At 37.7% G+C, this 16,784-nt stretch overlaps 1 protein-coding gene across 1 annotated transcript in view; it reads right to left on the bottom strand.

The window, feature by feature from the left end:
• Marcol (MARCO like) overlaps positions 1–16,784 on the bottom strand; it is a 33,179-nt gene that overhangs the window by 4,691 nt on the left and 11,704 nt on the right. Inside the window, exons 3-5 of the mRNA XM_042691896.1 lie at positions 13,435–13,520; positions 12,416–13,287; positions 10,323–10,444 (exon numbers count right to left, since the gene is read on the bottom strand). Coding sequence (XP_042547830.1) covers positions 10,323–10,444; positions 12,416–13,287; positions 13,435–13,520 — 1,080 coding nt within the window. The remainder of the gene's footprint in view (positions 1–10,322; positions 10,445–12,415; positions 13,288–13,434; positions 13,521–16,784) is intronic.

Below are 16,784 nucleotides of genomic sequence, written 5' to 3'. Positions count from 1 at the left end.
GTTAAATACAATGTGGCCCAGGGAAACTGCAAAACCCAATTAATATGCTTTGGTTATATTGAGCAATATGGCAGGAAATTAATTCACTGAATATTGTTGGGGCGGGGAGTGAAAGCCTTTCTGTGTAAATCAAGCCGTTCTGAACTCCCTTTACTAATAAGGCTATGCATAGTGTAGTAAGATTGACATCCCTATTCACTTGTTCAGTAGTGGCCTGTTACAATTCCATTTGCATTTCTTGATTGTATCATCTGGTGCTTGAATAGGGTCAGGACTATAGATGAAGGGATTTTCTTTTTCTTGTACTGTGGGGTTTGGAAGTCAGGGCCTTTGGCTGGCTCTCATTTGGCTTTTTCACTCAAAACGGGGCCCACAACCTACTACTTGGGCCACACCTCCATTTCTGGCCTTTTCCTGGTTCTTTAGAGATACAAGGCTCTTAGATTTGTCTGTGCAGGTTGGCTTCGAATTGAGATTCTCTCAGCTTCGTAAGTATCTAGAATCATAGACATGAGCCCTGACTCCTGTTTTTGAGGGACTGACCTATTTGCTAGCAATACTCAACTAGCAAGAATAATTGGTTTTTGAGGATTTGTTGTTGGGTGGTTTAATTTTTTGAGTTCCAAGTATATTTTAGATATGAGACCCTTGTCCGTTGTATGGCTAGTAAAGATCTTCTCCCAGTCCGTGGGCTTTCTATTGATCTTGCTAGCTATGTCATTTGCCCTGCAGAAGCTCTGCAACCTTATACAATCCCATTTGTCCAGCCTTTCTTTGATTTGTTGTGTTTCCGGGTCTCTATTCAGAAAATTTCGGCCTGAGCCAAGGAGACCCAGGGTTTCTCCTATTCCATCCTGTAATGTTTTCAGAGTGTCTGCTTTGAGTTCAAGGTCTTTGATCCATTTGGAGTTGATTCTGGTGCAGGGTGATATATAAGGATCTAGCTTTAGTTTTCTACATGTAGTTAACCAGTTTTGCCAGCACCATTTACTGAAGAGGCTGTCTGTCTTCCATTCTATTGTTTTAGCTCCCTTATCGAAGATTAGATGGCTATAGGTCTGTAGGTTCATTTCTGGGTTTTCAATTCTATTCCATTGGTCCTGAGGTCTGTTCTTATGCCAATACCAAGCTGTTTTGATTACTATGGCTTTATAGTAGAGTTTGAAATTTGGTATTGATATTCCTCCAGCAGTATTCTTTCCGTTGAGGAGTGTTTTTGCTATTCGGGGTCTTTTATTGTTCCATATGAATTTTTGGATTGCCTCTTCTATTTCCTTGAAGAATGAGGGTGGAATTTTGATAGGTATTGCGTTGAATTTGTAGATAGCCTTGGGCAGTATTGCCATTTTCACGATGTTAATCTTTCCAATCCAGGAGCATGGGAGGTTTTGCCATTTTTTAAGTTCTGTGTTGATTTCCTTTTTCAAGATTTTAAAGTTTTCATCATAGAGGTCCTTCACTTCTTTAGTTAAGTTAATTCCTAGGTATTTTATTTTTTGTGAGGCTATTACAAATGGAGTTGCTTTCCTAATTTCAGCCACACTTTTCTCATTGTTGGCATACAGAAAAGCCATTGATTTTTGGGGGTTAATTTTATAACCTGCTACTTTGCCAAAGTTTTGAATCAGCTTGAGTAATTTGGGAGTGGAGTCTATGGGATTCTTTAAATACAAGATCATGTCATCTGCAAAGAGGGAGAGTTTTATTTCTTCTTTCCCTATTTGGATCCCCTTTATGTCTGCATCTTGTCTTATTGCTGTAGCTAGGCATTCTAATACTAGATTGAAGAGAAGTGGAGAGAGTGGGCATCCTTGTCTTGTTCCTGAGTTAAGAGGAAATGGCTTTAGTTTTTCACCATTGAGTATAATGCTGGCTGTAGGTTTGTCATGTACAGCCTTTATTGTATTGAGGAATGTTCCATGGATTCCTAATTTTTCCAAAACCTTCATCATAAAGGGGTGTTGGATCTTGTCGAATGCTTTTTCTGCATCTATTGAGATAATCATGTGGTTCTTGTCCTTGCTCCTGTTGATGTGATGAATAATATTAATTGATTTGCGTATATTGAGCCAGCTTTGCATCCCTGAAATGAATCCTGTTTGATCGTGGTGTATGATTTTTTGGATGAATTGTTGAAGTCGATTGGCCAAAATTTTGTTGAGAAGTTTCGCATCAATGTTCATCAAAGAAATGGGTCTATAGTTCTCTTTCTTTGATGAGTCCCTACCTGGTTTTGGGATGAGGGTTATGATGGCTTCATAGAATGTGTTCGGTAGTGAGCTTTCTCTTTCAATTTCATTGAAGAGTTGGAGGAGAATTGGTGTGAGCTCTGCTTTGAAGGCCTTGTAAAATTCCGCTGTAAAACCATCTGGTCCTGGACTTTTCTTAGCTGGGAGGTCTCTTATAACAAATCCTCAAAGAAACAACTGCCCAATAAGTAAGTGGGCGAAAGACTTAAAGAGAAGCTTCTCTGAAGAAGAAAGAAGGATGGCCAATAGACACATGAAGAAATGTTCAACATCCCTAGCCATAAAAGAAATGCAAATCAAAACAACATTGAGATATCACCTCACTCCAGTTAGAACAGCAAAAATCAAGAACTCTAACAACAACAGATGCTGGAGGGGATGTGGACAGAAAGGAACCTTACTTCATTGTTGGTGGGAATGTAAACTTGTTCAACCACTTTGGAAAGCAGTATAGAGGTTCCTCAAAAGACTCCACATAGAGCTCCCCAACGACCCAGCAATCCCACTTTTGGGCATTTACCCAAATGATCACAAACAAGGCCACACTAAAGCTACCAGCACAACTATGTTTATTGCAGCATTATTTACCATAGCTAAGACATGGAACCAACCCAGATGCCCCTCAGTAGATGAATGGATCAAGAAGATGTGGTATATATACACAATGGAATTCTATGCCTCCATCAGAAAGAATGACATTGCCCCATTTGTTAGGAAATGGAAAGGCTTGGAAAAAATTATATTAAGTGAAGTAAGCCAGGCCCAAAGAAACATAGGTCCCATGGTTTCCCTTATTTGCAATATCTAGTATAGGTATGAGTCAAGCGGAAAAAGTCAGATAATGTGATGTTAGGAAAACAAAACCTCAAATATGTATTTTAATGTTTTTGTTTCTTTCATGCATGTGTTTCTATTGCATTTATAAGATTATTTCTTTGTTGCTTTGTGTGTCCCTCCCCCACAGTGTAACCCCTGCTTTCACTATATTTGATGTCAGTATAACATGTGGAGGAGATGGGGACAAACAAGTCGTTTAAGGATTCAGGTGGACCTGTTGCAACAATGAGAAGTACAAAATGTCATGTCAAAACCAGCTTTACAATGTCGGTGGGGGGGGGGAGGGCGGGTATGATTGGGTGGGAGGGAGGGGGGAGGCTGGGAAGGGAGGTGAAGGGTAAACAAAGGAGGAGGATGCAATGCTTGGTAAGAAATGTATGCATTATCCTGCCCATGTAATTGTAACCCCTCTGTACAGTATGTTCTCAAATAAAATAAAATAAAATTAAAAAAAAAAAAAAAAAAATAATTGGTTTTCTGCAGTTGCAAGAATTTGACCAGCAGAGGGCGGTGCTAATGATGATAGAAAGGCTGGCAAAGCGTTCTAAGGCCCAGAACAGAGCAAAAACAGCTGGGTTGGGGGCGTGGCTCAGGTGGTAACTTGCTTATCTAGTAAGTGTGACTCCTGCAGTATTCTCCAAAAAGAAGCAAAACTCCAACTTGTCATGAAACTCATTTCCACCCTGCTGCTCGCACTGCTTCAGTTCTGTGCTCTTGCATTACACTACATGGAAATGCTTCATATTCCATTGCTCCATATGAAATGTGGCTGGTACAACTGAATGGCTGAATATTTTCCAGTCCTGGGGCTTGAACTCAGGGCCTTGGTGTTGTCTTTGAGCTTTTTTTTTTTTTAAATCAAGGGTAGCCCTCTACCACTTGAGCCACAGCTCCACATCCAGCTTTTTGGTATTTAATTAGAGGTAGGAATCTCATGGATTTTCCTGCCTGGCCTGACTTTGAACCATGCTCCTCAGATCTCAGCCTCATGAATAGCTAGGATTACAGGCGTGAGCCACTGTGGCCCAACTGATCATTTTTAATGAGTCTTCATTAAAATAGCCATGTGTGACAGTTGGCCGCACTATTGGACAGTGACGACATAGATCAGCTACTTAATAAAGTACCTGAAAGCATTTCCTCCTTTGGACCTTATTTTCATAATTAGCAGTGCAAGGGTGATGGCAAGAGATTGCTTTCAAAGCAGCCTGTGTGATCAGAAGGGCTGTCCAGTGCTTCTCCTGTTTCTTGGAATATTTTTCTTCTTCCAGTGAACCACACCTCATCCTTCAGAGCTCTATTCAAGCACTGCTTCCTCTCACAAACCTCCCCTGATATTTCTCACCATACAAGACTGCTTCAGATGAGCCCTGTGTTCAGAGAGAGGGAGAGGGAGGCATGAGAGAGGAAGAATGGAAGAAGAGAGAGTTGGCGTAAGAACACAAGGATGAACAACTGATCATAGCTGCAACATGGCAAAACCCCCAAGCAATGGCCAGGGCTTTGGGCAGGAAAGAGGCCATGCGTGGGGGTCTGGCCTTAAGCAGCAAAGGTAGGTCTTGCTCCGGTCTTACGCAGACACAGCCCTGGGAGGTGTAGACTCTGGGGATGTTTTGTTTTTTGAGGTGCTTAGATGTAGGAGTTGATATTTGTTTTATGTTTTCTTGATGGGGGGGTGGGAGGTGGGATCATCAAATAAAAGGAGGGCTGGTGATGGAAGGTTGAGGGCCTGATTGCTCTGAAATGGCAGACGTGCACTTCTGGCTGGAAAGGCTGTGCTGGGACAATAGCTGCCTCGTGCGTGGCAGGTGTGGCTTGACGAATGTTGTAGAGAAGGGGATGTTGGGATATTCACGGCTGTGTTTTTCCAAATAGGAAAATAAATGAAGATGGCTTGGCCGTCATTAGGAAAGATCCCTCTCCTTCCATTTCTGTACCATTGGGCACATCTGGGGCTTCTTGCTCCTGTGAAGATGGTGCATGTGAGTTGAATGTGGACTTGGTATGCTAGTGACATTAACTCCTCATCCTTTGATACCCGCCAGCAGCCCCTGTTGCCATTATTTAGGTGACTGTCTGTCTGTCCATCTGTCTCTCTGTCTGTCTGTCCTTCTGTCCGTCCAACTGTCCATCTGTCTGTCTGCCCATCTGTCTGTCCATCTTTCCTTCTGTCTGTCTATCTTTCTGTCCATCTGTCTGTCCATCCGTATGTCTGTCTGTGTTCGTCCATCTGTCCAACTGTCTGCCTGTCTGTCCATCTGTCCATCTGCCTGTGTGTCTGTCCTTCGGTCCGTCCGTCTGTCTGTCCATCTGTCTGTCTGTCCATCTCATATATTTCAGGATAGCCTTCCGCCTAGGATCCTATTGCCTTAGGCTCCTGAATACTGACATTACGGGCATGTGCTAACATTCTTGACTCTTCATTCTCCTATGCATTAATTAAGCAATTACAATCATTCTTGTCTGAGACTGTCTTCCAAACAACAGCCATTTCATAAATTCTGAATTAAATTCCTTAGTTCAGTCAAACACAAGTTCTGTATTCTAAAGATGCCTGATTATAAGGTTTATATAATGAACTGCTTTTTTCTGTTTTCTTTACTTTTCTGTTTACATTGGCCAACTTTTATGAAGAAATTACAATAGAGCTGTTATGATGACTCATTTGTGTCCTTTCCTCACACTTTGAAATTTCTCCCAAAAAGTAAGATATTGATTTAGCAACGATAGAAACAACATGTTGTAAATGGTTTCTCCTTAAGTTCCAGAAGAGAAATTGAGTCAAATAATTTTCAACCAACTTTTTAAGATACGATCTAGATATATAATAATTCCTCAGATTATAACTTGGCTTTCTACCCCATAAATCATGTTTTCTTCTCACTTTCAATAGCAATGTGTGGCTGTCTTTTTAAGGACTAAGAAGGGTAACTTTGAAGTATTACCTCAGGAGAGAATAAGAGATAATGGACCTCCATTTGGATTCTTTCTTAAATGAGCTTTGTGCTGAAGCTTGTCACAATGTGATCATAAATGATTTGTCACAATGACTCTAACAAAGCAAATTCCTCAACAGGCAGCAGCAGAGGAAAGAGAGAACAAAATCTCAGGAAGTCTGTCATAGTCAGGTCAGATAGGGAAGCTTTTCTAACAGAGGACAAACAGAATTCTGAATTTGGAAAACTTTGGAAGAACTTAAAAGAAGCTTTAGGATGTTCAGTTTTGGGAGGTTTCTATTTTCATACTCCCATTTCTTACCAACATAGCATTGAAACTATCTATGTGTCTTTGAAGTTGAAGATACTAGGAAGGTGTATAAAAACCCCAAACTACTACTGATGCATACTTTGAATCAGTAAAAACATCTATTTTTCACAGATGGCATGTTAATGTTGTCAGATGAGAAAAAAATAAGATCACCACAATATAATGGGTCATTTGCTGTTAATCTAGAGCATAACTCTCCCTCGGATATTTCTGGGACAAGAATCATTAATGAGCTCAATATATTATGATTCTTTATCAGCCAAATAAAGTGATCATTCCATCATCTACAATTTCCTTAACAAAGGAGAGGGAAGAGGACACTATATCAATATACTGAAATATGAATTCCTATCAGAAAACTTTTTTTTACAATGAGTCACTTTGCAGTGGGGAAAAATATCATGTTTGATTTGTAAATCAAAATTCCCACAACATGGTTCCATATATAATAGACTACAATAAAGTCAATTATGTATTTTGTTTTCCATATGAAATCTGTAAAGCAAATTGGAATCCATCATGCTTCTACCCTGAGTTCTCAGTGTTGGGAAGAAAATATGTCTCATGTGATTATTTTTTCATTGCTAAACTGCACAATATGCTCTAGTTGTTAAAATTGTTTTATAACTTGGAACTTCTGAAAATATATCTTGAAGAGTGATCAATTGCATGCACGTGTATGTGTGTGTGTGAGTGTGTGTGTGTGTGTGTGTTTGTGTATGCACACGTACATCTGTTTTTGTTTCCTAGGTCTTAAAATCAGGGCCTGGAGCTCTAGCATGACTTTTTTGCTCAACGTTGGTGCTCCATTACTTGAACTGAAATTCAATTTAAGGCTTGTTGCTATTTATATGGAGATAAGAATCTCTTGGATTTGGCTGACTGGCCTGGCTTCAAATCTCACTCCTTCAGATTTCAGGCTCCAAAACAGCTAGGATTACAGGGTGTGCCACAAGTACCTGGCAAGTAATAAATTTTAAATTAGCAAATGACCATTTAAATATGCCAACTGAGCTTACTGTGCCTACTCTTTCCTTTACTAAATTCTTTAAATTTTTTTAGACAGGTGCAAGTCTAATAAGAAAAATTTGGAAGTGATAGAGTGGCTAAAGTGGTAGAGTACTACCCTTGGTCAAATGATCTCAGGAACAGTGCCCAGGCCCTGAGTTCCAATCCCATGACCGACAAAAAAGGGGGAGGGAAGGGATAGTGGAAAAACAACAAGGGTAACGGTAACAATGCTTGACAAGAAATGTACTCATTGCCTTACTCATGTAACTATAACCCCTCTATACAGCATCTTTATAATAAAATAAAATTTAAAAAAGAAAATAATTTTGCCTACTAATTTACTCTTTCTATAATACCATACATGCATAGTGTGTCCCTACAGAGATTTGAGACACAAACTAACATGTTTGACTGATGTGTGTTTATAAAATTGTGCAACCACCATCCACACAGACCACATCTTTATTCCTGGTGAGGATGTTAAAAGGGGTGACATGGATCAAGATATACTCTGTTTATAAACTGATTTGTTAAATGGCAACTCTTTCGTGCAACTTCTTAAAGAAAATACTAAAAAGAACAAAAAAGTAGAAAATTTCACCAGAGGAAAAAATTATATGAAAAAAGTCCTAAAACAGATAACATGTTATAGATCAAAATCTCATCAAGTTATATATATATATATATATATATATATATGTATATATAAATTTGTAAGTATATATACCTAGATTATATATATATATATTTGAATATATATTCACTCTTAATAGTTAATCTCTCTGATCACAACTACAAAGTCAAGAAGACAAACTTCTAGCTGCATTTAACACACAGCAAACAATAAAGCAAGGTCATTGGATATAAACCCGATCTTACAAAGTAAAAGGAAAGAAATATCAAGGTCAAGCGAATTATTATTATCCATATATTAACATGCTTCATCATATACCTTGCCATAACATTTAGAGAAACCAATGTCCTTTCAAATAATATATCCAACACGTCATTCAAATATCATCAAGGTAAAGGAAATCTTATCTAGTCACAGGATTATGTTTTCTATTTGGTCCATCTTATTGGTAATTACTCTTTTCTGAACTTAAGTGCTGGTCTCTACTGGCTTTGGAAACAGAAAATTAGAGTGTGACACCTGAATTAGAGTGTGAGCCTGAAATTACTTGGAAACTCTGGTTAAGTCTTAACTAGAATAAACTATAAGTCTTTATAAGTATTTATAAGGGACATTGGTCTATAGTTTTCTTTTCCTTTAGTTTGGTTGTCTCATTTGCAAAAGAACAATTCAGATTTCAGAAAGTGAATTGACAAGCATTTTCTCTCTTCCTCAATATTTTTTAGGATGAGTCTGAGAAAGATTATTTTCCCTTTAATTTTTGGTGTAATATTCCAATGAAGCCCATCAGTCCAACACATTGCTTTGTTTAAAGTCTTTGGTTAGTGATTCAATCCTACTACACAAAGTCTGCTTATATATTGTTATTTCTTCATGATTTAGCCTTAAGTAGCAAACAGTTAAGAATTCAGTTTTTAATTCAAATTGTACATTTTGGCATACATTCAGTCACAATTTTCTCTTTCAAAATACGTTGATACTATATTATAAAACTCTGCAATGAACTTTAACACTGTAGTTACTTTGGCTCTCCCATCAATATCCTCAAAGTAGGAGATTTAATCTATTAGCATTTATATTGCTGTTATATCCCTTAAAACATTAGCACTGAGGGAGATGCCAGAATTTATAACTCTCTGGACACTTTGGGAAAGGAAAGATCCTAAACAGAGATCCTAAACACTCATAAGAAAATATGGACAAAAAATACCAGAAATCAGAAATTACTCTGGAACTGTTTTTATTTGTGTCAGATAAACAGGAAGAGATGTAGAATGTGTGGTATCTATAAGATTGTGGTGACTTTGCTGTTGAACTCCAAAGGAAATCCATTATGAAAGCAGAGTTTCAGGAGTAGTTTAAGGTTCCAGGTATTTTGGTTCACATCAATGCCTAGCATTTCCCCTCATGCTTCAAGCTCAGTTTTCCATTGCTCAAACTGAAGAACACAGAAAGAAATCAAGGGTTAGCTGATTTGGTACCATTACACAGAGAAAATATGATTACTGAAAACTGCCTGAGAAAAGCAAGACTAGACACTGGCTCCCTTGGTTCTTGCTGAGTGCCTGGAGCATCTTTTCTGTTTTCTTCAATCCCTGCTCAAATCTTTTTCACAATATGAGGTAATTGTTGTCTGTTGTCTTTTCTACTTCCAACTGAATAGAGGAGACCTTTAACCTTAATACCTATTTTAGAATAGGATTTGTTAAGAAATTAGTAAATTCTGGAACTCTGAAACCAAAAGAGATATATTATTCTGACCTCTCCCCCTCATTTCATACAAAAATTCTAAATGCTTAAGTGTCTAACTCTTTAACAACATTTTACCTATTGAAATGCCCTTAACTCATTTTAGTTTTTTTGAGATAGTAAGTTTTGAAGGGCTAGATTGTTTACCAAGTAGTATCTTTCATGTCATTAGCATTAGAATAGAATTTAGCAGCCAACAATTAGTTATCCAGGACTCATAGTGGTTTTTTTTTTGTCTTATGGTATCATTTGTTTCTTCTCTGCTGCAAAAGTTAAAACTGAGGCAAATAGTTATTTTTGTATGTTTTGTCTATTGTTTACTTCTAATTTTAAGGTAGATGTTCAATAAATATTTGGTAAATAACTCAAAGGTAAATTTAATATATTAATAAATTCCTACTTTAACATATGAATAAATGCCATTCCCTCAGGAAGTAGCTGAATTTACAACTCAAGAATTAGGTATGTTTTTTGGAAGCCAAGTCACACAACGATAAAGTCACACGACACAATTCTTTCTTCCCTATGAATCAGAATAGTGATCTTGCTAAAAAAGGAAAACAAAGCTCTCTTACCTCTTTGCTTCCTTAAATAGACAATTATTCCCATAGGTTTTGCCATTAGAACCACAGACTGGTTTGTAGATAGATTCACACATTGTATTTATAGTTGGGTTCTTTGTGGGGATGCTTCTAATCTATTGTAATATGAAAGACCATGAGGTAAAGATTGATCAGTTTAACTCAGACACTATTATGAAAAACATTAGATTCTCATTTATTAGTAAGGAATATTAAACATTATAAAATAATCTTCCTGATTCCTTGTACTTAATCCATCTAAGCCTCCAAAATCCCTTGCTCTTATGACATCAGACACCCTTCTCTTAAATTCTTTGGAGAGATGTCTTCCCTTATACAGATAAAACAATAGTCAGGAAAGTCCTACTGAAAAAGATCAAGCACATATAGTCAAAATTTAATGATTCCCCCCACTTTTTTGTACCAGTGAAAGAAAAGTACGCAGGAAGCAAAAAAATCATCTATGGAATTAGAAAAACCCATGATGATGAAGCTTTGGCAAATCAGTGAGAACAGGATAGTAGTAACAATGATGAGAAGTTGTAAGTAAGAGTGTTTTTAGTACCCCCAAAATATTTCAATATTGTCCATTGATGTAAACTTTCAATCTCTTCACGACAATTTATTTTATTATCTATGAAGTGTACAGTGATATTTTTCCCATTTTAGAATTGTTATAAACTTACGGAAGTTACATGATATCCCAAAGAGCCACTGATGGTGGCATTAAGATACAGTAGGTAGAAGTTTGGGGAGAGTAATATTTCATGCCACCAAAGAGACAATCACCAAGGAGAAGAAATAACTTTCTTTTGAGAAAGTGATAAGGATGGACAATTCATAAGGTTAAAAAAAGCTTTTCCTTTAACATGATGAGATGGAGAGAGAATTCTAGAAAACTGTTTCAGGTATGAATATAACATAGAATATTTAGCCATTGTCAATTGAAAGTAGGAGTTTGATTGTCAGAGAGGAAGAATGGGATGGGAATCAGGTACTCCTGGCTCATATATATAATCCTAGCTATTTAGGAGCTTGAAATCTAAGAATCGAACCGTGCTTTGAGCTAGCTCAGGAAGAAGTTTGTGAGACTCTTATCTTCAACTAACCAGTAAAATGCTGAGGTACGCCTCAAGTGGTAGGGCCTTGAGTGAAAAAGCCAAGAAAGAGCATCAGCTTTCTGAGTTCAAGCCCCAGTAGTATCACAAATATAAAGCAAAACAAAACAAAAAGCAGGGATTGGAAGTGGAGACCTGAGGATCAGATGGATTCTTCTTTGTGGAAAGATGGTTCCAAAGGAACAATCTAATTTAACATGAAAATGAGGAGAATCTCTTATGTGAATTTCAGTTATCACAAGCTCAGGTGATATGTGTTTAAAAAGAAATGGTTCTTTCTCCTTAGGTGTTCATAGTTTGCCCAATACAACCAAGTATACAATACAGTGTAATACAATCAAGTATGCAAAATAATCCAATCCAATCAAGTATACAAGAAAACAAATTCTATGGTGGAAAAAATCATTAGTATCACTAGTATATTAGTGGAAAAAGCCAAAATAGATGTCATGTGAGTAACAGTGACGTGAGATGAAGTTGTATGACTTACATGGGACTAATCATTAAAAAAAAAACTTAAATGCTATGATTAAGAGTTTAAGTTTTATCTTATAGGTAACTACACCACTGAAGAATTTTGAGATGGTGAAAACAATAAATCAGAATTTTCAATTTCAAAATGCCAAAAGATGGATACATTATGGATGGCACAGGATTGGGCATGAAAGTTCATCCTGATATGGGCAGGGGAATGGTTGATGGAAAGCCAAGTTTATTCAGTTTAAGAAGAATGGTTTGAATGGAGAACACTAAAGGAGGGAAATGAAGGATGGGATAAAGATGAAGGACTCTCAACAATCATCAGGACTGTGTGAAGATCATCAGCTCCAATGTTCCTCTCATCTTATTTAATCAGTTTCATGACACATTGCCGTTGATACAAAAAGGCTCAGTTAACCTTTTCTAGTCTTTGAAAATAAGAGTGACTGAAGCAAATTGACTTAGAAAAGAAAAGCTAGTACCACTAACCTGAGTATCCATTTTATTACTGTTCAAAGGGTTGGCTGCATGTTTTCTTTCTCCTTGCTTGTAAAGAGATCTTGATTTTCGTGGTTGGCTAGATGACCCAGGCTTGCCCTGTTGGCTAGATGACCCAGGCTTGCCCTGTTGGCTAGATGACCCAGGCTTGCCATGTTGGCTAGATGACCCTGGTTTGCCCTGTTGGCTAGATGACCCTGGTTTGCCCTGTTGGCTAGATGACCCTGGTTTGCCCTGTTGGCTAGGTGATCCTGGTTTGCCCTGTTGGCTAGGTGACCCTGGATTTCCCTGTTGGCTAGATGACCCTGGCTTACCCTGTTGGCTAGATGACCCTGGCTTACCCTGTTGGTTAGATGACCCTGGTTTGCCCTGTTGGCTAGATGACCCTGGCTTTCCCTGTTGGCTAGAAGACCCTGTCATCCCTTGCTGGCTAAATGACCCTGAAATTCCTTGCTGGCTAGGTGACCCTGACATCCCTTGTTGGTTACCAGACCCTGGTTTACCCTGTTGGCTAGATGACCCTGCGATCCCTTGCTGGCTAGGCAACCCTGCCAACCCTTGTTGGCTAAAAGATCCTGGCTTCCCTTGTAAATCCCAAGCTCCAGATACCGCAGGCTGGTTCAAAATATCTGGCTTTCCTTGTGGATTGAATTTCCCTGGTATCATTGGCTGGTTAGGATATTCTGGCCTTCCTTGCAGAGTAACCATGGCTGGTTCTCCTAGGATGTGAACACTTCCTTGTCCATTAGATCCTTGTGGTCCTCCTGGATGACTAGCTTCATAGTTTCTCTTGAGAATAAGTGCAGGGTCTTGATTATCTTCTACACTGAAAACGCTTGGTTTTGAAATTTGGGTTGAAGACACTGGAACAACATCATAAACACAAAAATATGAGTGGAGTAATTTGACTTAAAGAATATAAAATGAACAGCATTCACTCTAACATCTAGACTGTCTCCTTGATTCTTTTTAACACGCTATAAATTAGTCCTTCTATTTTTCTCTCATACCTTGAGTAATTTGGTTTCTCCATTGTTTTCTTGACTGTATTTCGTGGTTTTCAAAAAGCATGGCATCTAAAAAGTTCACTACATTTCTAAACCATAAGGACTGAATTGTTAGTGTGAGCTTTCAATCTTCCCCCAATTTATTTTTAATGGTTTCTTTCTTTCTTTCTTTCTTTCTTTCTTTCTTTCTTTCTTTCTTTCTTTCTTTCTTTCTTTCTTTCTTTCCTTCTTTCTTTCTTTCTTTCTTTCTTGTGAAAATACTGTACAGAGGTGTTACAATTACATGGACAAGATAATGAGTACATTTCTTATCAAGCATTGTAGCCTCCTCCTTTGTTTCCCCTTCCCATCCCTTCCCATCCTCCCCCTGCCCCCCATCCTCCCTACGTCCCCCCCCACCCCGCATGAAAGTTGTAAAGTTCATTTTTGACATAATGACTTGTACATCTCATTGTTGTAATGGGTCCACCTGTATCCCTATTTAAATGATTTGTTTTTCCCCTTACCCTCCACAAATTATACCGACATCAAATACAGTGAAAGCAGGGGTTATACTGTGGGGGAGGGATATACAAAGCAACAAAGAAATAATCTTATAAATGCGTTAGAAACAAATGCATGAAAGAAAAAAAACATTTAAATACATATCTTAGGGTTTTAATGGTTTCTTGATCAAACAGATTTTGCTTAATGCTATTCAAACGCTTTCCATGTGATGAATCCATTTCTAATTTATCCATCTAATTTTGCAGATTTGCCCCTCTCCAGTGTTATGAACATAAAGGCTGGAGACATGAGCTCTGTTTCTGCTTTCTCTTCATCTCCACCTATCCTTTCTGTAGCCATGAGCCTTCTTTTCCCTAATATAGACAAAAGCATCCCTTTTCTTTCATGACATTCTTCTTCAACCATACTTATTTATATAATTTCCAATAAAAAGCTATGTCATCATGTGCTCTCTTTGGTGATTATGTTTCTTTTCATTTTTTTGTAAAAATTAAAGAGGATAATGAGTATCATGTGATTGTTTTCTTGTTTTTTTTTTAATTTTAATTTTTATTTTTTGTGAACATACTGTACAGAGGGGTTACAATTAGATGGGCAAGATAATGAGTACATTTCTTATCAAGCATTGCAGCCTCTTCCTTTGTTTACCCTTCACATCCCTTCCCAGCCTCCCCCGCCCCCCCCTCCAGCCTCCCATGTGATTATGTTTTGCAACCTATGTTTCATCATTTGTGTAATCTATCTGGTATTCCAATTTGATTTAGAATACTACACATAGCTCAATGTGTGTGTGTGTGTGTGTGTGTGTGTGCAATTCTTTTTAGATTTTATTCCAAATTAACTGGGATCTGAAAAATAATGAATGATAATGGCTTTCATCTCTAAGAAAAATGCTTGCCTTTGGATCTTGTGCTTCTAGCTCTCTCTTAATACAATTGTTGTTTTCTTTGCCTTCTTTCCATATTTACTTGATATACAGTTTCTTTCTCTCTTTCTTTTCCTTTGTCTTCTTTTTTTCTTTCCCTAGCAGTTGGGTGCTTGAACTGAGGGCCTCATGCTCTTCCTTTTTTGTTTTTCTTTTTTTTCCCCTCATGCTCTTTCTTGACTTGTTTGCTCAGCTCTCCACTTACAGCTTTTGCAAGTTAATGGGAAATAAGAGTGGTGAACTTTTCCAGTAGATCTGGTTCTGAACCCTGATCTCAGATCTACACTTCTTGCTTAGCTAGGATAGAGGCATGAGCTGTTGATACATGGCTTCTCTCTTGAGCGTAATGTGCTATTTTCTCAAAGATTTATTTAGGCTTACTAGTTTTTTGTTTGGCATAAACCTCCTTGATATTTTTTTTTACTTTATACAACTTTAAATTATTTTAATGTTGAGATTGCAAATGTATTCTTAAGCTCCCATTTGAACAGTCAGTTGTTCTGCTTTGTATCCTAGGAGTTATTTAACTCTTTACCTTCAAGTCAATTTAAATAAAATGCAATAAACCATTGCTTGTTATCTACTGAGCATGCTCTGCTGGTGGTTAAGGCCACTGTCAGGGGTGGGAGGTAGCAACTTGCTTACCAAACTCTAAAATAGTCTGTGAGTATAATCTAGTCATTCATCTTACTTAACAATAATAAATATTTAAAGAGTCCATTACTATGCTAGAACTATAGTAAGAACCAGAATGAATATGAATAAGACATACAAAGTCCCTCATGATGCTAGGAAGTTTTGTGCTGAGTACAAACAGGTAAATAGTAAGGTACAGTGGTAGAGATCAGTTGTACAATGTGAGAAATGAACTAGACAGTCCATTCTTAGTCAAGGTAGGAGAGGAGTTGGCAAACTTTGTTTTTCCCAGACGTGGCCATAGAAAAAAATTACACATGTTACAGGCAGAAAGACAAACAAGGAAGGATTATTTCAGTAAATATGCCACTGTTTGTACAAGTTGTTTGAGTTTCAGAAATTAAACATTGTTCATTAACAGTCACTTTCATGAAGTAAAAGTGAATTAGACATCATATGAAATGGAAAAAATGGCTTGCTGGATTTTGTTAATTATTTTTGTTTTCTGGATTGATGACATAGAAGACAGAACCTATTGCTAAAGATGCAAAAACTGTAAACACTTGAAATTAAGTTTCCCTTCTTCCTCTTTCTTGCTGCTTTACCCAAAATATTTCTCCCCAGGACACAGTGTCATTTACTAAATCTTTAAAAAATTATCCAATTATTCCAGAGGTAGCCTATTTATTTCAAGCATGTAAGAATGTATTTCCCACACAATTTACATATATTGTTCTGCTCTTGGTTTTCTTCCTAGAAAATGGAGCAAAGTTTCCACCACACCAATTCTTTTTTTTTTTTTTTTGTCGGTCGTGGGGCTTGAACTCTGGGCCTGGGCGCTGTCCCTCAGCTCTTCAGCTCAAGGCGAGCGCTCTACCACTTGAGCTACAGTGCCACTTCTGGTTTTCTGGTGGTTTATTGGAGATAGGAGTCTCATGGTCTTTCTTGCCCGGGCTGGCTTTGAACCGCGATCCTCAGATCTCAGCCTCCTGAGTAGCTAGGATTACAGGCGTGAGCCACCAGCGCCCGGCTCACACCAATTCTTACAAAACACCTGTATTATTTTCCCTTAATGGATGCATATGACCCCATTTGTATGGAATCATCAGAATTTATTTAATCAGTTTTCTAGCAATATGTAGCTTTTTTCCTTCTGCACTTATAAATGATTACTTAGTAAAAATCTAATAATATCTCATTGCTTACATTAAAATTTTATAAGGTGGGAGCTACAGGTATAATAATTTTAATGGTTATAAAAGGTAACTAGTAGATTATGATTTGA

This window comes from Dipodomys spectabilis, unplaced genomic scaffold, assembly GCF_019054845.1.
Source record: "Dipodomys spectabilis isolate Male_0828 unplaced genomic scaffold, ASM1905484v1 ptg000147l, whole genome shotgun sequence".
Lineage (NCBI taxonomy): Eukaryota > Metazoa > Chordata > Mammalia > Rodentia > Heteromyidae > Dipodomys > Dipodomys spectabilis.
Note: the sequence above shows the minus strand (reverse complement) of the source record. Positions and strands in the feature narration are given on the sequence as shown.